We start from the raw sequence: 19777 nt of genomic DNA on the forward strand, positions 1-19777 counted from the left end.
TATGCGGCCACAAGCGAGACTTTGAGACGATGCTGAGCGATAATAATGTAACGTTAACAGCCAGTATTACAGACATAGTGAAGCAGCAATTGACAGAGGCGCTTGCGGCAGCCCGCGGGTCTTCGATCCGCCGGCGTCGCCGGGGTTGGAGCTGGCAAAGACGGTGTATGCAGATATCAAAGATAAGTGGTGCGAGGTCAATGTCATGGGCCACCGCAATGGGATGATCTGTGTGGCATGGACAGGCGGGCAGTCGCAGCAACTGCGCAGTGCAGAGTTGCCTCGGAGCAAGGTCCGGACGCTTGAGGAGCATAACAATCTTAAAGGGCGCTTCCTTATTGGGCAGTTTCCCATGCTTATGCGTTTCTTCGGCGCTGTCGGAGAGGTAGAGCAGCATCAGTACATCAGAATGCTGGCAAGCGGAGTTAAGTCCGTGGCCGGCGACGCCTATAACCTTGACGTCAAAGCGGCTGCGGTGGAGCGGGCTATTTCGAGCATCGGGATGAACGAGATGATAGGATATTATTAGCCTTTTTTGTAAAATGTCGTCCGTATCTCTCAAATATCAGTCAAACAAGTTTTCCTGATATTCGTGAGAAACAAACAAATTTGACAAAAAAGTTAATAATATCTCGGTCTCGCGGAAAAACTAAAACATAACATTAATTATCAGTAATCTTCAAAATTTTCTGTTACATATCAGTATTCCTTGGTGCTGGAGTGCAAGGCGCGGAGGATTTGTTCGGTCGAAGGCGAGCAACTTAGTTCGCGTCGGGGCAGCCTCTTCCAGTACCCTATTCGGGTCTGGTCTTCTAACGGATAGTTAGATACCGATTTATATAAGCATGATACTTCCCCGTATCACCAATGATACTTTCAGTATCACCATGAATTTAAGTGTGGATAGCACATTGTAACCGTCACGGTGACCCATCTTTGTGGTTCTTTAGATACTTCATCAGAGCCTTTAGATAGAGGACATGGATCTTCTTAGGATCATGCATACCTTTACATGCTTTGTTTACTAGGGGGGAGAGGAGGCGCCTAACTAGGGATACTCTCAGGATCGTGATCCTCTAACTAGGAAAACTCTCTAGATTGTTTTCTACGCGCCGCGGGCCCGGGCTTGCGCTCGGGATACCGGGGGGGCGACGCGTGCGCGCGCGCGCGCCATGCCTCGTCCGATCGGCCTAGTCCTTACGGGGCGCGATCTGGAGCCGCGAGCCCCCGGTCTGCGCGCGGATCTGCTCCGCGAGCCGGTCCGTCTCCGCGGCGTCGCGCTGCGAGAGCATGAGCCGCTGCCGCGGCGCGCCGGCGCCGGCGCCGGGCGTCGGCGCGGCCGTCGGGAGTTGCCGGATGGCGGCCGGGTTCGCCCGCCGCGTCTGCCCGTCGATGGAGTCCTTCGTCGACGCGAGATTCCACCGCTCTTCGTCCGAGAGCTTGAAGTTCCACGCGTGGCGCGTGCGCTTGCAGCGGTCGCGCACGTTGGACGGGATGCCGTCGTAGTACATGCGATCGAGGCGGCCGTCGTTCCAGGCGCCGACGAAGGCCCGGAAGCGGTCGCGCGCGTCGTCGGTCGCCAGGTCGTCGGGTTCTGCGTTGCCACTATGCTCGTTGCATGGGCAGTATCATGCTGTGCTCATAGTTGTTTCTGTTGCCGCAGTAGATGAGCTGGATGAGTCCGATGTGGAACTTACCGATGATGATGAATCCACTGATGAGGACACCGAGGATACGGAGGAAGTCATCGAGGTTCTGGAGCTGATTGCATTCACAAGTTTTTTTCGCTTGTTGTCACGCGCTTTTCTAGCTGCTGCAGGCTCGATGGCTATCAATTGAAAATGAGAAACTCCGTCGCGGAAAAACACAATTGCTAGAAACGTGACAATATTAAAGTCGGGAGCACGTGCTGCTGTCGCCGGGATAGATCCCATTACCAGCAAGACCGGAAGAGAACCAATATCAAAAAAACCAGCTCTCGCAAGGTTAAGGATCATTTTGTTACGGAAGGCAATCATCGCGGCATTTTCGGAAGAATCTGATAGCATCTCAGTCACCTTGCCGGCTTGATTTTGGAAAAAGACCGCGCAACCGAAACCAATGAGGGGCATTACCACAAAAATAATGTTGTAAGTGCTAGGTTGCCAGGCATATTCTCCATATTCACCCGGTAAGGTCCTACAGTTAATAGCTGCCAAAAACCCCATGACAGTGCACAGGATGATTATACGTTTCTTGAACAGATCCAAGATAGGTGGCGCGGTTTTCATCTGTTTTGCTGCATTCGTTTCATTCATCCAGACGAGTGCCATCATAATTGTAGTGGTAGTACCCTCCAACTTAAAGTCAAAATTATAGAACCCGAAAGCGGTGCCCCAGCCCCCAGTCGCCAAAGTTTTGAAAAATATTCCAACGGTGAAAGGAAATGCTCCGATTAACAAAGAGATGGAATGAAAAAAATTAGGTAACACCTCCAAGCCAAATACGGCTTCTTGCATCTTGAAGGGGACTTTTTTAACATTCTTTCCTTGAAGCTGCGCAGTCCATCTTGGGAACATATACGGAAAAAATTGAATACAAAGCATAGCTGTGCTAGTGGGGAAGAGGCAGCATAGCCAAGCCATGAATATGCCAACGCCCCACAGGGTCATGTTTCTTCGGTTATTTGGGAATTCGATACCCGGGCGCCAAGTTCCACGTGTCGCCCTCAACTCAAAAGGGATGTCTCTCTTCAACATGTGATCTATGGTAGGTCGGCTATATAGCCAGTTAAGATCAAAGACACCGAATGTCATCTTTCGTGTCCTCCAATAGATGTCTCTGGCGGACTGCATGTTGTAGAGTCCAACCACGTTGTCTGCTTGGGCGCCGGTGCCAAAGATCATACTCGCCCTTGCGCGATGTAAGTTAAGATGTAGAGCAGGCATGGTGCACGCACCATTTGGAAAGACATTGCCAGAAGTTTCACTCGAAATAAAAACGACATGGCCACGCATGTTTGGCAGCTTCCTTGGGGGGCAGAAAATGCCATACGGATCGGCACCTTCTGCTCTCCCATAACTCGAGTACGGTCTCATGGTGAGTCCTTCATCAAGGGTAGAAAATGGTCGAGATTTTGCGTTCCCCCACGTGTAGATGTATGTTTGATGATACATGCCGTCTCTAATGTTCTTGTATCCAGAATTTTGCGATATGGAATTCATGTATTTGAAATGGCCATGTTTCTCGAAGAACAGGAATAGAGGGGGGCTTTTAGGCGGCCATTTATGGCTTACTGCTTCCGCACGAATTTTTTTATCGGGATCGATATCTGTCCCCTTCCGATACGCTGCTTGGGCAAAGTGTGCGTTCACAGCAAAAACTATAGTCCACAACACCATACTTGTCAATCGACCGCGGGCGTTAAGATGTGCGATGTCCGCGGCGTTAGACAGATGCGCAGGTGATAGTACAGGTAATCTTCGATTAGCCAGGAAAGTAGCGCCCAAAAGAGAGTTTAGTTTATTGGCTCCCTATCCACGAGCGAGTATCGAAAGCCAAATCCGCATGACGGGGTCGGATAATACAACTTGACTTTCGTTGTTCCCACCCCACAGAAACCGACGCGCTTGTTCGAATGGGGAATGGGCCGGGTCTTTGAATTAATTGCGAACATTTTTCTGGACGATTCGCGGTTTTCGTCTCGCCAGCACTCTGGGATTTTCCACCGCGCGTCGCCATCGGTAAGATTTTGCTTACTTGGACCAGCAACCGCTTCCGACGGCGGGCGCCGTAAGCTCAGCGCGGCCCGTGAATTAATTGCGCCGACCCAGGGGTGTTGCAAGTAAACGCGCTTGGGTTAATTTATTGAAGTAGTAATCGAAAACCTCATCGAAATCATCCAAAACGGCATCGCTTCGACCGACGGATAACGCTGCGATGATGTGATGCGCCGGCACCGCGCCGTTTTGCGCCAGGTGGTGCACGAAAAGCGCGCGTGCTGCGCCGGGCAGCGACGACGGGGTTCGGGAGCTCAAAAAATCCTGCTGGCGGCATTCTGCGGCGAGACTGTCGATCACTGCGACTGCGGGGCGCGCCGACTCGATTTTTGCATTCCGGGGTCCATATACCGTGACAGCTGGCATGGGGCAACTCATCACCTCTCTGCGGTTACCCTGCGACTGAATTAGGTTCGAAACTTCCCCGCGCGCGCGACGACGACGACGACGGCGGCGGCGGCGACGGCGGCGGCGGCGGCGGCGGCGGCGGCGGCGGCGGCGACGACGACCGACCGACCGACCGACCGACCCAGAAAATAAGTGCCAGGAGCTCCCTGGGGACCTAGGGGGGGTCGCCCGACGCCTCCCCAAGTACGCCCCCGCCGGACCCAGTCGAATTTTACAAACCCGACCCCCCATGCGGGATTTTACTAGGGGGGGTCAATGAACCCCGGCGCCGCGGCTCTCCGGGCTCCGCTCCGCCTCCGCTGGCGCCTGGTTTCGGGAGGCGTCCCTGGAGCGACTTCCGGGATTTTGGGGGACGCGAAAATTGGGGGAACTGCGTCCTGCGGCGCCGTACGGCGAATGCGCCGATTTATGGCTCCCCCAAAACTCGCCCGGGCCCCGGCCAGAATGGGTCACAGTGCCCTAGTACCATAACTTCGCTCAATCCGGACGGATCAGGACGAACCGAAAGTCGTTTTCGAGTTCCTACGCGGGCTCCTCGGGATGGGCGCAGCCTCGGAGCTCGGCTCGACGACGGCAAAATCCCGGGTTTTCAGTGTCGCCCCCTAATTTTACTCCGACTGGGCTGCAATTGCATTTGCGGCAGTACAATATGTTTCCGGTAACGAGTTGGTGAGTTTAGACCACCTATCATCATCCAGCTAAATAAAACTGCTAAGTGGGATGGTCCCTAGAATTCTTCAGCGTATCGAGCACTACGCAGAGAGAATTCGGTTCTTTAACTTCCTCCAGGGTGCATATCCCATTGCGTATGAAACTCCCTGGCAATCGAAGATTACCTGTACCGAACTTGATTGTGGCCGAGTGCCCTCCCGTCCTGCGCTTCTGCGGCGAGCAGTTATCAAGCTGCTGGGCGCTACGAACGGCCAAGCGGACAGAAACAATACTCCCTTGCACAAGAACGGCTCGGACCAGCCATGCACACAAACAGTAGGACGGCGCGGGGGGGCTAGCACCGCGCCGCGACGAAGCAGTTGGTCAATGACCGAGATCGTAGAAATTGAGCTCGTTACTCCATGCACGCACGTGCGCCTGGGTTTTATGAGAGCGATAGCTCGTGCATTTTCAGTCTCCAAAAGCAATTGGAGACGTTCCCTAAATAACAATGGTCGAATTACCACCAGGACTGCCAAAAAACTGCGCGCCAGCTTCGACCTATACGACAAGAATAAGAGTGGATCGGTCGACATCTATGAAATGACCCAGGTTGAAACTTATCACAGTTGATCTTCTCTAAGTCACATTACACAGTGCGTTGCGTCTCTCGGACACACGCTGACGGCTGAACACATTGCTGACATCTTCAAAACTGTGGACATCGATGGAGATGGAAAAGTGGACTTTGATGAATTTGTTCTCATCATGAGCAAATGCCCGCGCCAAATCCCGCTGCTTGTACTCACCTTTTTTGTGTAGAGCTGCAAAGACGACACGGCCTTTGGCTTGAATGCATTGAATTTGCGCTCCGGGAATCTTGTTCACTCAGTCATGACGATTGCAGAAAGCTCCTAACACGCAAATTCGCCAACTTCTCCCCGGGCGAAATCGACCACTTCGTTTTTACCAAAGTTGCGTCTTCACAACCCTCAGCACAAATCTCATTGTCGTAGGTAGGGCTGGTTGATGACAATAAAGATGGCTTTGTCACCCTAGAGAAAATTCAGTCCTTTTCACGCACAAACAAAATCATTGCCGATGTTTTCCCTTGTCAGTTGCTTGATTGAGCCAGCGGGAAGTTCAACTTGTGTGTATGTAAAGGGAATTAGCTAGGCTACCCTTCAATGAACTGGGTACTTGCAGTTTAAACGAACCCCACTAGTCTCGTGGAAAATTCTTAAGTCAAGATTCCGTTGAGTAGATGAAAATCTTAAAAGAAATGAGGAAAATAAAAAGATAATTGATGAGGCTTGTCGTGATATGAACATTGATTTTGATATTTTTCAATACAAACCTGTGTTATTTTGTCCGTGTGGACACGATATATTAAGAAATCATTTTATAGGTTTACCAAATTCCAATAAAGTTATTTGCATAGGTAGTGAATGTGTTAAACATTTTATTGTTAATGAAGGTGTGACGAAGTTAAAATGTTTCAAGTGTGATAAGGGACAGCGTTCCAAGGACGGTATAATTTTATGTTCTACTTGTGGAAAGTATATTAGGGATTGTATAGAGAGCGGTTTTGCGAAACGCCTTAATGGGCATTGGTCTCTTGAAAGAGATCGTAAGAAACAAAAGGAACGATTCAAAGAGTTTATAAGGACAGATTTACCGAGAAAATTGCGGGTTATGTATGAAAGAGGCAAATGTTGGAAGGAATTTATGGTTTTACTTTGGGAATTATTAGCAGAATACAATCTATTAAATAGTGCTATCATAAAAATATTTTAACAGGATTAAGCAAGACCAAAAAAATGATTTAAACTTAAGATAATAAGATATAAAATATATATGGACAAACAATTGGAAACAGAACCTAAGCCTAAAAAGAAGGTCGGGCGTCCTCGTAAATATCATACCGATGAAGAATATAAAGCTGCAAGAAAAATACAAAACGATAAATATACGGCTAAGATTAAGAAAATGCGTGAGTTGTGTCAGCAAATTGGAGAATGCTTATGGAATATTTTGAAGGTAAAATCTTTGCCTTTCACGATGCCATATACATCAAACAACCTAATGGGTTATATTATCAATTAAATGGTGATAAGGATTATTTCAAGAGTTTTGTTCGTCGGGAAATATTGGTTGAATTTGTTCTACTATCTGATCAACTTGGCGAGGAAGAGTTCTTAGTTATGATTCAAAATGCCCATTACACACAGCATTTATGGACGACCTATACAAGTTGGGGCGTGACCAATATTCGGATGTTCCTTTAAAGATGAATAACAATTATGGATATATTGGGTTCAATGGGCTAGTGAAGATTACAGCTAGATTGAGGAGGAGGATAATCACATGCGCGATGATAAAAAATTTACAAGTCTTTTAGTTCCGTACAGGCCGCGAAGTTCACGACCTTTTACCATACTCGACGCAAAGCTTCGTCGCGCCCCTGGCCGCGATCCCGCCGGCGCTCGCCAGCGTCTGCGGCGATGCCGTCGCGCACGGGCGCCTTGAAATTCAAATCGCAAACGCGTCACGTTTCGCGCCTGTACCGAAGCACTTGGCGGCACCAAGCTTTGAGGCTTTACACGACGAAGATCGAAGTGATTGAGTCGGTCAAGGGCGGCGGAAATATATTTTTTGGTGGCTGCTTGGGTTCGAACTGAGAGATAAAGTGCGTTGACCGCGTTGTCCGAGTGTTTGGACTGTGTGCGAGGCGGCAAGCCCGAGTGGCGGCGAGTTTGTGTTGGATATGAGTTGTGAATGACGTTGTACATGTGTAACTCGGGCGAGAGCTGCGAATTCGACCGCCGGAGCACTGCGCCATCGCTTGCTTCGGGGTTTGTCTTCCGCACGGCCGAGTGTTTGGACTGTGTGCGAGGCGGCAAGCCCGAGTGGCGGCGAGTTTGCGTTGGATATGAGTTGTGAATGATGTCGTACGTGTGTAACTCGGGCGAGAGCTGCGAATCCGAGGAACGCGCTGCGCAAGGTGTCCCGCTCGGCTGTCCTACTCGCCCGCAGCGCGCTGGCGCCGGAATGCGAGCCTAGTCGCGCGAGCTTTCGGTGCATGGCCGCCTAAGACGGTCTCTAGTCGCGCTAGTTCCATATCCCTTATGTTGGGCCCCCTGGCGACTGCCAGCTGCCCCACCGCCTCACTTCCTGGAAAGCTCATGCGTCCATCTAGCGCTCCTTACGGCTGGCACGGCGCACGCGGTCGGAGGGTGGCTTCTGGGTGGAGATCGGGATGTTGTGGTGTTTGAGGATGGCGTCGCCTAAAAAGTCGCAGAAGCCTGGCTCGTAGGTGGCTGTCTCGGTGGCATACTCCAGCCTCTCGGGATGCTTGTTGGTAGGCTGGTTCTCGATCCACTTGCACGGCGAGCAGGGGGTACAGAAGTAGTCGTCCTCTGGGAAGTCGGCGATGTCAGTGAGGATCTCCAGGGTTTTTTCGAACTTGGTGCCACAAAGCTTGCACATAGATACCTACGATTGGGTTGCTGTCGGTTGGGTGGAAGCGCTTTTGCGGCTCGGGCGCATGCTCGGCAGCGCCGGAGGTTGAGTGTGATCATGTCCTGGAACCAGGGCTGCTTGTGGACAACCCCTGTTGGGTGTTCCCATGAAAATGTCACAAAGGGGCTCAGCCGTCGCGTATCGTTGATGGCCTTTTTCCACATTGTTGCGCACCCTTCCGCTATGTGGACAATTCGTGCTTTATCTGGCTTTAAGCCCTTTGCTTTGGCCTTTTTGCCGTAGGTCCTATGAGCTAGCATGTATCAAAGATAAGAAAGGTGGGACACTGGATGTTGCTGTTGCCCGGCGGGCGAATTTGCCTTGCAGTCCCATGTGCAATGCACATGGATGAGCTGTGGGAACATGGTCAGTAGCTTGCTGAAATCCAAGTTTCTCAAATCTTCCTTTAGGTGCGCAAATCTCCTGTCATCCCAATCGATCGTGTAGACTCCTATTAGACCATTTCCCTTGATAAATATCGCCTGTGCAAGGGCTGCACTTCCCGAACCAACCTCGATGACGATGTACTTGTACAGCCTCGGTGCATCTGCCGGATTGGGCAGTTTGTCTCTTCCCACTTGGGGTGGGAAAACTGAAACACCAGCTTTCTTCCTCTTTCCTCCAGACAGTCTCTCGTCGAAATATTCAACTAGATGTTGTGCCCTTTCATGGACATGCCTCAATTCCTCGCTTTGTTTTTGCTCAGTTTTTGTTAAAGCAACAATGTCCTGCGAGTCTCTGTCATACACTGCTCTCACTCTGTCTGCCTCGAACTCAACCACCACTTCTTTTGCATCTTCCCTTACCACAAGCGCATTTACAGGTGCTTTGTAACCATTTAGCTCCACTGCGACGAAGTCGCCCTGGGAGGCCAACGCACCTGCGACGGGAGCGGAGTTAGATTCTTCTAGCCGCAGGGCCTCGCTTGCTGTCGTTGTAACGTCCCTTGTCACGCCCCTTTTCTTCAGCCTGTCCATGGCTGAGTTGATTAGAGACGTGCGGCTTTTTCTCTCTCCGAGATGATAAACATCTCGGAGAAGTTCGTGTGCCTTGTCGTGCCTGAGACAGCCTCGGATGGACTGCGGTTTCGATTCTTCGATTTCGCGGCGCAGCGTTGCGTCGAGCGCAGCCTTTCGCGCTTTCTTCATTGTAAAGAAGGGTGGCGATAATAGGTTTTCAGTCAAACGGATATATTGTTATCCGTTTGACTGATTTGCAAGGTATTACCGGCCGGTCCCTGCCGCGTGCGATTGGCCCGTGACTTTAGGTTATATTAGGAGGGGAGTATGTAAGCGGAGACGCGTGGTTAGGTGAACTCCAGTGCGCCGACCACGACTCTCGGATGCGGCTCGAGGCCGGCGCGGCGCTTCGTGCGGGCGTACGCGGCCTTCAGGGCCCTCAGGCCCACCTTCGACTCGAGCCACTCGGCGGCGCCCTGGGAGGTCCGTACGCCAGGGACCTTCGCCTTGAGTAGTTCTTGCATGCTCTCTGCAAAGCAAAGGTGCATGGCAAGTAGGAAGGGGGAGGAGCGCTTGAAGGCCCGCCGCGCCTCGAGCGGGGTGATGTGCTGATTGGTCGGTTTCGCGCACAAAAGGGGCGAGGAGGTCGCCGAGTAGTCGAACATCCTCGTTTCCTGCTCGAGGCTTGCTGTGTCCTCGCAGCTGCAGGAGCACCAGAGCGTTGTCCGCACGACCCAATCACCGACGTACGGCGACGTCCAGATGGCCTTGAGCTTTTCCGAGATCGCCTGTAGTGACCCAAGGCCAACCTGGCCATCTTGAAGCTCTGACATCAACCTATGAAGGTCGCGGTCCTTTGCGAGTGAGCCCATATTCGCAGCGTAGCCGGCTCGGATGGGCGAAGGTTGTCCCTTTTTCTCACCCTTTTGAACAAACTCAGGACCCACAGCATGTGGGCCCATCTTCCCATTTGCACAATGATAGCTAGCCTTCCAATGGCCCAGCTCCTCGCTGCCAGCTTCGGCTTCGATGTAGCGGCGCCTCACCTCTATCGCACAGGCCACCAGAAAATCTGCGTTGTCACTCAGCTTGTTCCAGGGAGGCCTTGTTAGTCCACCAAAGCCGTAAGCCATGCAGTCCACCATCCACTCGACGCACGGTCCATACTTCACCAGCACTATCGCAGGTGCATACCATGGCGGCAGGCCAAGCGCACGGGCTCGGATGATCCCTGCTCTCACTGCCACCATGTCAGATGGAAGCCTACTTCCCTGATCTGCATACGTCGCGTATGTCAGCATGAACGCTCGAGCGAGCGGCGCGGTTAGTCGGGTCTTCCCTGGCTCTTTAAAAGGCAAGGGGTCCGGCTGCTGCTGCGCAGGCTCTTGGCTTGCAAGAACATCCAACCAAGCGTTGGTGCACTTTGCTGACCACGCATCGCGTGCGGCGGCGACGTTGGTGCTCCGAGCACCGCCGCGCTTTCTCTTCACCCTGAAGTGGGTGCCCGTCCACCCGTTCAACACGTCTCTGGGAAGGTGCTGCCTTTGTTCATGCTTCTGCAATGGCATGGATCAGTCAAATTCGGCAAAAGGGCAGCGAAGACCGCGAGCGAAGAGCGGAAAACGGGATCAAAGTGGCAGCCACCTCGCATCAAAATTGCTTCCTTCGGTATCTTGATCGATATATAAACAACTCACAGGTAATATGGTGTTGGGGGCTTTTGGGGGCCCACGGTCATAAAATCTGCCAAGGGATCGCGGAAAGAAAAGGTATATCCCACATCCGCCCTGGCAAGTAGCGTGCCTCTATCCCGGTGTCGCAGCGTAAGACATCGCCTGGGTCCCAGCGATCCCCTCCCAAGTCGCTACCTACTACCTAGGGGGGCGGAGCTAGATTCTTACTTCCTAGCGTCCATCTCGTACATCACCGTAAACCAGTGCACTCCGCCAGAGGGAGCGTCCGCCGAGTCGAAGTTTGCAATGATGCACTTCCTTGAGCTCTCGCCCTTGACCAGGCACGCGTCCAGGTCCTGCGCGATGCGCTTAAGGAGCTCATCCCAGCTGAGCGTGTACGGCAGGTGTGCGTCGTCCAAGCCCCCAGGGGCGTACTGATGGCACAGCGTCATGACCTCGGTTCCGGTGATGAACCTAGCCGAAGTACCCGGGGTGGACAGAACCTCATTTGCACCTGGGATGATATTGTTCATATTATTAACTGAAACCTGGATGAGATGGTCTGACATGACCTCCATGAAGTTGTCTTTACTAGACAGTTGAGTGGCAACAATGGCGGCTATATAGCCACAAGATGGACCCTCTTGCAGACCAGTGTATATGTCATTTATAGTACTGAACTTCATCTCTTTGGCCCAGGAAACTAGCTGTGTGGCCCTTCTTGATCCATGGTCCCAATAGTCTACAATTCTCATCCTTAGGAGGGGTTTCTTTGTCCTTATTGCCCTTATCATTCCTTTACTTCTCCATTCCAGTTCTTTCGGGAGCTTCTCGTCCAACGGACATGGCGGGAAGCCCATCGAAACCAAGCTCCCTAAAGCATGATCCAGACTTCGAGAGCCACTGTCAAACCTATGCTGATTGTTTTTAACCACATTTCAACTTCATAGTTCACTTGCCTTCTTCCGGCTTTTTGATCTGCATAATGCTTAGCCATTTTTGCTGAGGTGTAAGAGTCTTTCGAGGCAGGCTTTTTATCAGGCTTTGTATCAGGCTTTTTATAAGCAGCTGGGGGAAGGGAAGGAGGTGCAGGTGGAGGAGCAGGTGGAGGTAGAGGAGCAGGTGGAGGTGGAGGAGCAGGTGGAGGAGGAGCAGCAGGCGAAGGAGCCCCAGTCTTTCGTCTCACTCCATCAGCACCCTTCTCTGGGACAGAATTCTGAACCCTGTACCTTAACACTGTTTTTTCTAATTCGTCTGCCTTGTCCTGGCACTTTTTTTTTTCTTGTGCTGGCAAGTCCTTCCATGCCTGCCTCTCCTTCTTCCCATTGCTCTTTGCAATAACCTACGAGATGAATGTTCATGTGAGACATTGAAAATAGATGTAATACTCTGGATATATTACACATATGGCAAGGGCTGCCGCAAAGGCACACCACCTTGGGTGTTTGCTCTTGCTTTGGCAGCATGGGCACTTCGAGTCAAGCCCCTCCAGGTCTGGAGGCTTTTCTTCTGATGGGAGCGATCGATGCGCCACAGCGCTGGGCGCATGCATGCACTTCGAGTCAAGCCCCATAGATACCTTCTCCAAACCCTTGTATACTTGAGCTGGCTTTTCATGCGCCGGCAGACAGGGGTGGGACCTGTCCAATGAAGAAGCCCATGCTTCTGCCTCGTCGTCCGGCGCCTTCTTCTCGAAGAAGCTGTCCGCGTTCATCCTGTTGGTAAAGACTCTTTTGGCCTCTGATCTCAGGGCAGCTGAGTCTTTTGGGCCTATGTCTTTTAGCTGGATGTTAGGGTAGACGTACGTGCCGCCTCCTAACACACACAGGCAGTAGAGCCTGTTCCACTCGGCCTGCATGCTGCCTACACGTTGTCAATGTCAGAACACAACAAAAAAGAAGAAAAATCATTACCAAAATCTACATCATCACTGGTTTTCCATGACTTCCTGAATTTTTCTTCTAGCTGCTTGTACAGCTCTTTTTCTTCTTTTGTTTTAATTGGTGTCGGGAACCCACGACACGACGTCATCCTGTCCATGTACGTCTCCTTTGTGAATTCTTTGTCTTCCTTTGTGGCATAATCCAGCATGAATTGCACCTACAATACAGAAAGCTGAATTTCATGTGAAGAAGGCGCAGTACGCAGCTGCGGGCAGCTTCGTTGCCTCGATGATCGTGGCCTGCTCCCCAAAAGTCGGTGCTCTTATCATTGGGGTTTTTATCATCATGACTCGCTAGCGCCAGGGAGGGAAATGGATCCATGTTAAACAGGGAGTTACTCATCTTTTTGATGTTCATGATCATCCCCACGTCGCATGTGTTGAGGGCATCACCCCCTGTCCTTTTCCTGCCCTTTTCTATGTTCCACATGGCTACGAAATCAATTAGGGCGTTATCTATCGTTTCCGCACTGCACATCGGCCCTGTGCAAATAGCCTCCATCGCCCGCCAGAGCGCCTCGAGCTGGCTCGACCCTCTCTTCGTGACAAACTTGGGGTTCTCGCCATCATCACTTACTAGAAAGTACATGTTTTCGCATGTCGGGTCGCCCAAGAGGCCTTCCCGACAGAGGCTCTTGGTACTCTCGTGAATGGTTTCAAAATTTGCCAAATACAAGGCTCTATCTGGAGCCGTCCGATCCTTAGCATCTCTATATTTGCGTACCACCTTATCTACCCTATCCCAAAGTTCAGCTGAGTCGGGCATCCATCGCCTGCACCTGCGTTTCCACCTACAAGCACACATCAAACGGCCGCACGTAGGGTGCGCCGACGTACCAGGCCGCAGGCTTGGCCGCGAGCTGCTCTCTAGTGAACTCACCCTCCTCCACAAGCCTCTTCTCCCAGTACTCCTTGTCCCTGTCGTCGATGGGCAGCATGGCGAGGCTGAGCTCGCTCAAGAACTTCCACTTCAAAGCGTGCTTGCCCGAGCATACTCCGCTGTAGTCATACATGACCTACAAACATGCATCAAACATATCAAATTTATCGACTCACATGAAATGGGTCTTTCAAGACCCGCAGCGCATCGTGGAATATCTCCCTCAGGAAGCGCTCGTCCTTGTCCGGCTGGTCGGTGTATACGCCTTTAAGGAGCCATTGGTTGGCTTGCCACCTCTTCGCCAACTTCGTAAACATGGGTTCCATCTCCTTGAGGCTCTTTGTCCTGGTGAACAAAGCAGCAACGACCTGTGGTGAATTGTTATAGAGGCAATACGAAACAATCGCACCTCTTGATGCTCGTTCATAACCCCAAAGAGGCTCGAGAACAACCTGGCTTTCTTCTCCCCGTGGACAAATTTCGAGGACCAGAAGGTGTGGTCTATTTTGAAATATTCACCCGAGAAGCTTGCTAAATATAGCAGGCTTATCATTCTTCTTCTCTCGCAGTCTAAGGACCAAATCCGCGTATACCGATGGCTCCCTGGCGCACGCCCGCCATAACCGTCTGTGAACTTTCCAAATGGAAGGGCCTTGAACTTGGTTTTAAGTCTTACTGCCTTTTGACAGGCGCTGTAGTACGCTGCCATCCTGTCGTAATAATGTCCGAACCTTATCGACGTAACCAACTTGCACATCATTTCCATTGCAATACCGTTCGGCCTACCGACCTGCATGGCCCTAACCAAATCAAATGAAGTCACTGTCCTTTCTGTCACCATAAACCCTAAAATTTCCATCACGCCACCCTCCAGCTGGCTGACTATGGCTGGGTTTAGTGAAGTAAACCAACGGTTCGTCTTCCCTGGCTTCGCATGCTTGCAGCCCTTGCAAATGAGCCGGTTTTTTATTATCACACTCCTTTCATACCCGATGGAAAGCACATGGGTTATCCCTGGCGCCCAACCACCGAGGCCTAGTTTGTTTCCACATTTAGGGCATCTAAAACTGCCTCCTTTAATGCATCCTGGGAAAAACAAATTAGGGTTGAAGATTATCAGATACTCAGGCGCATGGTACAGGTTGATGTTGGGGGGGGATTGGGATAGCGGGGAAGGCAATGCAAATCTGCAATTGCCCGCCCACCCCCTTGGAATAGCTGCGCCCTTGATCAAACTGCCTCGATACATACATCTTTTTTCTTGTTTGTCTCCTCTGATCATCTTCAGTGTCCTCTTGGCCAAGGCATGGACCTCCTTGTTCCGGCAGCTGACTGTGTCTTCCATGTCTTCCATGTCTTCCATGTCCTCTGAAATCGAGGGCTTCCACCCTGATACTTCCCTCAACTCACCTCTGAAATCTTCTTCTTCTTCTTCTTCTTCTTCTTTTTCTTCGCCTTGCTTCTTCTTGACAATCTTCGCTGGCTGCTGGAACCAACATACTTCAGCTTTGTTTGTCATTGATTTTATCGTTTCATCATTGACGATGAAGTTGCACGATCCATCGTCTGTTTTGATGAAGAATTCTCTGTTCTGGCTATTCCAGCCACCTACGTATTTCATGTTTCAAAAACAAAAACTGGGACAGGGGACTTACGGCTCCAGATCAACAAGCCAGGCTTGCCTTTGAAAATGATTCTTAGACTACCTGCCCTACATATATACTTTGCTACTTGATCGAGCTCCATCTCGAGGTCGACGGCGGGAGCCGCTCCCGTGAGGTCCTTCTTGTTGACCTCTCTGCTCACCCCATTGGTGAGCAAAATGACTGCTACCCTCATCCCCCTTCCCCTGTTGGCCCTTGTGATCACTCCGATCGAGCCCTAAAACATAAATAACTTTTCATGCTTAATAACATTTCAAGTATTACCTTGTGAGTGTAAAACTCTCCATCCTCTGGAGGGCCGGAGCCAGGGATTTTCCAGTGCTTACCCTCTACCTTCTTCTTGTCACTGCGATGCCCAAACGCAACCCACTGCGTTCTCTTTCTATCTTGTTCCAACTCAGTGCATTTTACCTTCATCTCACTTCTTCTCGCTTGCTTGTCCTCTGCCTCTCGATCTGTCCTCGCTTCTATCTCCTTCTCGATCCTGGCGCGCTTTTCGAGCTCTTCATCTGCCGCTTCTCGCTTCTCTCTCTCCCGCTTCCTTCTATCTGCTGTTGACCCCAATCCGATCGACGCCGGAGATGATGGCGTTGGACTAGGTCGAGATGGGGTTGGAGTTGGTCGAGAACGCTTAGAACGCGCAGCCCAACTTCCAATGGCGATTGAAAGAAGAAGCAAGGCACGCATGCTTAACAGTCACACGCTTGAGATAAGCACAAGCGTCGAGAGCCACCAATCAAAGGGGCTAATTGCGACTATTCTTTTACTTGAAGCCAATCCACAGTAACTTTTTGGCCCCCTGGAACAGCAAAAAGGCGTATGCGGTCCATATCGGACCAAACCGCTCCCACCGGAAGCGCAGCTACAGAGAGATCCCCCCTTCTTTTTTCAGTTTCTTTTTTAATTTTAATTTTTATTTGATGAACCAATGTATATCCTAATAGCGACGACCCACCTCGGTTCAATAATGGAGTTCTACGATTGTGTGATATGAAATTTAGTGATGTTGGCTTTGATGATGTCTTTCTCTCCTGGTCTTGTGGATATGATTATCCTCAAGAGCCTATCAGTGATGAAATTATTGATATCTTTGAGACTTGGCTGGACAAGTATGCACGTGCAGCTAATGAAACTGTGGATATGAAAGCCGATATTAAGACAATGATTGTGGAGACACTTTGTGATAAGAACTCTAAAGAACGTGCCTTCTTCCTTATGGGGGAAGGTGGCAATGGTAAGAGCGTCCTTTGTAATCTACTTTGTAATTTACTTGGTGAATATGCTGTAAACGTCCCCTTTGAGACTTTAACTAAATCCATTGAGGCTGAGGGTAAAAATCCTTTCATCAAGAGAATGCGTTATAAGCGGTGTGTCATCATTGGCGAGGGAGAAGAGAACCAAAAGATACATTCAGGTTTGTTCAACGACACTTGCGACCAATAAGGACGAGATTAGATGCCGTGATTTACACGAAAAATTACAAGACCAGAAGCCATTTTATGGGACTTTCAAGATTATCCATCCATTCAATGGTGAGAGCATTCAGTTCTCTGGTGCAGTGGATTATGCAACTAAACGCCGTATTACCTGCCAGCAAGCACCTAATCGCTTTGTTGAGGGGTATGACTCGGAGAATAAAGACGAGAACATTCTTCCTCGTGATTATGAACTAATTGACAAGTTGGAACTATTTACGCCTTATCTATGGAAGTGGTTGGAGAAGGATATAAAGGATTATTATAAGAATGGATTACCAACTTACTCTGATGATTTTATGAAGTCTACCCGACTCGGAGACTTCCAGAACAAATGCAATCGTGAATTGTCTTTATTCTACTCTGTTGTTGAGGAAGATCCTAACTCAACGGTGACGCTGCAAGATGTGTGGGCAAAGGTTGCTAATGGGACTGTAAAAAAGACTGTATTCTGGAAGGCAGTAAAAGACGCATTTGTTGGGAGGATTATCCGTAACCCTCCTAACCTTAGTACATAAGAGCTAGAAATCGTCAAAGCCTCTGGGTAAAATTCCAACGGCTTTTGTGATTTGACCTATTCACAAATAAAGAACCTGATGGGCGTCGCCCATGATTCTTTCTTGTGCGATATTTAAAGCCTAGGCTACTCTGGTGGCTATGGTAATATTTGGGCTGAGGCTAGACCAGGTCAGAGGAGCAGCTCCGCCTGATATGTCGCAGCATAGTCAGGTAAGCTTTCCTCGTCTTCCGAATCTCCAAACGGGTCCTTGCCAGCTTCCATGTCAACCTCTACTCCGGCTTGAAGACACCGCTGGACTTCCTGGGCGCGTAACCCTGTCCGCGCGGCTTGGGCACGGGATAAGGGAGGCAGGCTTCTTGTCATGTTAGTCACCTGTTCCATAGGTAGCTCATCGACAGTTTGCTCATTTGACTCCTCTTCGTGCTGTCGGCACGGCAGTTGGCTTGCTTTGCTACCACTTGGTCGCCGAGAGCTACCTGCTCCCCTGTAAGGCCCTTAGTAAGGCGTGCCATGAAGCATGCATCAGACTTGGTGTCTGCTTGCTCAGTTGTCATGCCCGTACTCCACAGCCAATCCTGGCCATTCGCAGGCGCAGCCGGCTCCCCCACCACCGCAGGATCTAGTCGCGTGCCTGAGAAAGGGCCACCTTGTGGTCGCGGACCATCACAGCCAAGGGGACGAGGAGGTGATGGAGCGATTTATCAAACTCTAAACGAACGGGTTCCTCGTACCCATACTCTCTGGCCTTCTGGAGGAAGGCCTCAAAATTCTGGCGACTTAAATCGTCAGCCATACCATCAACCCAGCCGGCAAAATGCCGTGTAATTGCCTCCATGTTATGCTCAGCCAAAATGTCAAAACGTCTCATCGATGGCTCGTATAAGACCGGGTCGGAAGGGGCAGACCCATTGAGTGCGAAAACGACGCCCGCGTTATCGCACTCGTCATACATTTGGTGCCCCTCTACCAAGCGCCCAAAAACGGCCGCGTTCTGGCAAACCCCGTAACACTCCAAGTGCGCAATGTTGGGCCACTTCACTATGGAATCGTCGAACACTTCTGACCAATAATACCCTGGGCCCAGCGGCAAGAACCCGCCGGCCCCCGAAAGTTTCCCTTCATCCAAACAGCGGCAGGCGTCGCTCATCCACGACAGCAACGGCCCTTTCAAGTGCTGCTTGGCTGCCATCATCCGACGGCCGGGCGACTCCCTCAATGCCTTGATCCACCAGTCCAGGTGCTCAATGATATTGGACGGGAGCTTCACCCTGTCGCCACGGCGACCGTAAGGTGCTCCCCAGCGCTGGGAGAGCACCTTGAAAAACCTGTTGAGGAACAACTTCCCACGCGGGATGCCAAACGCTACCGACACCAACGTGTGGACGAGGCGGTTGAACTCTTCACGCGGAGCACTGCGATGCTCGCGTACCTCTGCCAGCCAGGCAATCAAACGCGCTCGCTTATCGTCCGGGAGGATCACGACAAACCGCTTGACGTCCTCGATGAACCCGAGCTCGCGCAGGCGCTGCCCAAAATTAAACTTGTCGGAGTCGACGCATCCGTGATCTTAACCAAACCGTCGCCGCTCTGCTGAGACGTCCTGATGGCCTCAGCCAGCTTGGAGGTGACGTGACCAAGAAAAGCCTCCTGAGGCGCCTGCGGGCCGCTCGCGAACATTTCGATTATCATGCCCTCTGTCATCCCGATGTCTGAGATAATCCGTTCCACCGCACAAGCTTTGACGGTAGAATTATAGGCGTCGCCGGCAACCGACTTAACTCCGCTTGCCAGCATTCTGATGTACTGCTGCTGCTCCGCCTCCCCGGCACCACCGAAGAAACGCGCAAGCATGGGAAACTGCGCAATAAGAAAACAATAAGAAAACGCCCTTTCAAACTGTTGTGCTCCTCAAGTGTTCGGACCGCGCTCCGAGGCAACTCTGCAAAGCACAGTTGCTGCGACTGCCCGCCAGTCCATGACACGCTGATCATCCCATTGCGGTGGCCCATGACATTGACCTCGCACCACTTACTATTGATATTCGCATACACCGTCTTCGCCAGCTCCAACCCAGGCGACGCCGGCGGATCGACGACCTGCGCTCGATACCGCGCTGGCGAATCTGGGGCCGGGCCCGGAGCCGGGGCCGCTGCTCGCTGCTGGTGTTGCCCCCCCCCGGGAACAAACTCTGTTGCTTCTGCTGACAAATGTGCCCCGCCTCCCGGCTGCCTCTGCCGCGCAAAATGCTGTGGAGGCGGGCCGGTTGCCGCCACTAGCGCTGGCGGCGCCGTCCCTGGGGCTGCCGCAAGCGCCAGCGCTCCCGTA

General features: G+C 51.3%; 6 protein-coding genes across 6 annotated transcripts; 2 read left to right on the forward strand and 4 right to left on the reverse strand.

Annotated features, from left to right (window-relative positions):
* Positions 1 to 569: 569 nt before the first annotated feature.
* AURANDRAFT_67504 (hypothetical protein) lies at positions 570 to 3380 on the reverse strand (the record flags this gene model as incomplete). The annotated part of the gene is made up of 5 exons (XM_009042979.1): positions 570 to 649; positions 1698 to 1755; positions 1776 to 2527; positions 2681 to 2743; positions 2939 to 3380. 5 exons carry the CDS (start codon positions 3378 to 3380, stop codon positions 570 to 572), a joined length of 1395 nt encoding a protein of 464 aa, XP_009041227.1.
* A 1824-nt stretch (positions 3381 to 5204) lies between these two features.
* AURANDRAFT_67505 (hypothetical protein) lies at positions 5205 to 6614 on the forward strand (the record flags this gene model as incomplete). Its single annotated transcript, XM_009042958.1, has 6 exons — positions 5205 to 5429; positions 5475 to 5618; positions 5640 to 5708; positions 5834 to 5930; positions 6082 to 6186; positions 6259 to 6614. 6 exons carry the CDS (start codon positions 5205 to 5207, stop codon positions 6612 to 6614), a joined length of 996 nt encoding a protein of 331 aa, XP_009041206.1.
* A 91-nt stretch (positions 6615 to 6705) lies between these two features.
* AURANDRAFT_67506 (hypothetical protein) lies at positions 6706 to 9487 on the reverse strand (the record flags this gene model as incomplete). Its single annotated transcript, XM_009042978.1, has 7 exons — positions 6706 to 6792; positions 6897 to 6899; positions 7047 to 7062; positions 7844 to 7907; positions 8027 to 8312; positions 8426 to 8585; positions 8625 to 9487. 7 exons carry the CDS (start codon positions 9485 to 9487, stop codon positions 6706 to 6708), a joined length of 1479 nt encoding a protein of 492 aa, XP_009041226.1.
* A 158-nt stretch (positions 9488 to 9645) lies between these two features.
* On the reverse strand, positions 9646 to 16144 carry AURANDRAFT_67507 (hypothetical protein; the record flags this gene model as incomplete). The annotated part of the gene is made up of 18 exons (XM_009042977.1): positions 9646 to 10789; positions 10822 to 10970; positions 10996 to 11041; positions 11200 to 11883; positions 11907 to 12313; positions 12376 to 12550; positions 12612 to 12834; positions 12885 to 13071; positions 13116 to 13704; positions 13751 to 13929; positions 13970 to 14161; positions 14203 to 14324; positions 14470 to 14575; positions 14599 to 14675; positions 14772 to 14879; positions 15204 to 15401; positions 15449 to 15674; positions 15722 to 16144. 18 exons carry the CDS (start codon positions 16142 to 16144, stop codon positions 9646 to 9648), a joined length of 5235 nt encoding a protein of 1744 aa, XP_009041225.1.
* Positions 16145 to 16447: 303 nt separating this feature from the next.
* AURANDRAFT_67508 (hypothetical protein) lies at positions 16448 to 17450 on the forward strand (the record flags this gene model as incomplete). Its single annotated transcript, XM_009042959.1, has 2 exons — positions 16448 to 16828; positions 16872 to 17450. The coding sequence occupies 2 exons, from the start codon at positions 16448 to 16450 to the stop codon at positions 17448 to 17450; spliced, it is 960 nt and encodes a 319-aa protein (XP_009041207.1).
* Positions 17451 to 17620: 170 nt separating this feature from the next.
* AURANDRAFT_67509 (hypothetical protein) lies at positions 17621 to 19461 on the reverse strand (the record flags this gene model as incomplete). The annotated part of the gene is made up of 5 exons (XM_009042976.1): positions 17621 to 17824; positions 18114 to 18720; positions 18793 to 18883; positions 18994 to 19108; positions 19327 to 19461. 5 exons carry the CDS (start codon positions 19459 to 19461, stop codon positions 17621 to 17623), a joined length of 1152 nt encoding a protein of 383 aa, XP_009041224.1.
* Positions 19462 to 19777: the final 316 nt, after the last annotated feature.

Source organism: Aureococcus anophagefferens (assembly GCF_000186865.1).
Source record: "Aureococcus anophagefferens unplaced genomic scaffold AURANscaffold_40, whole genome shotgun sequence".
Taxonomy (NCBI): domain Eukaryota; class Pelagophyceae; order Pelagomonadales; family Pelagomonadaceae; genus Aureococcus; species Aureococcus anophagefferens.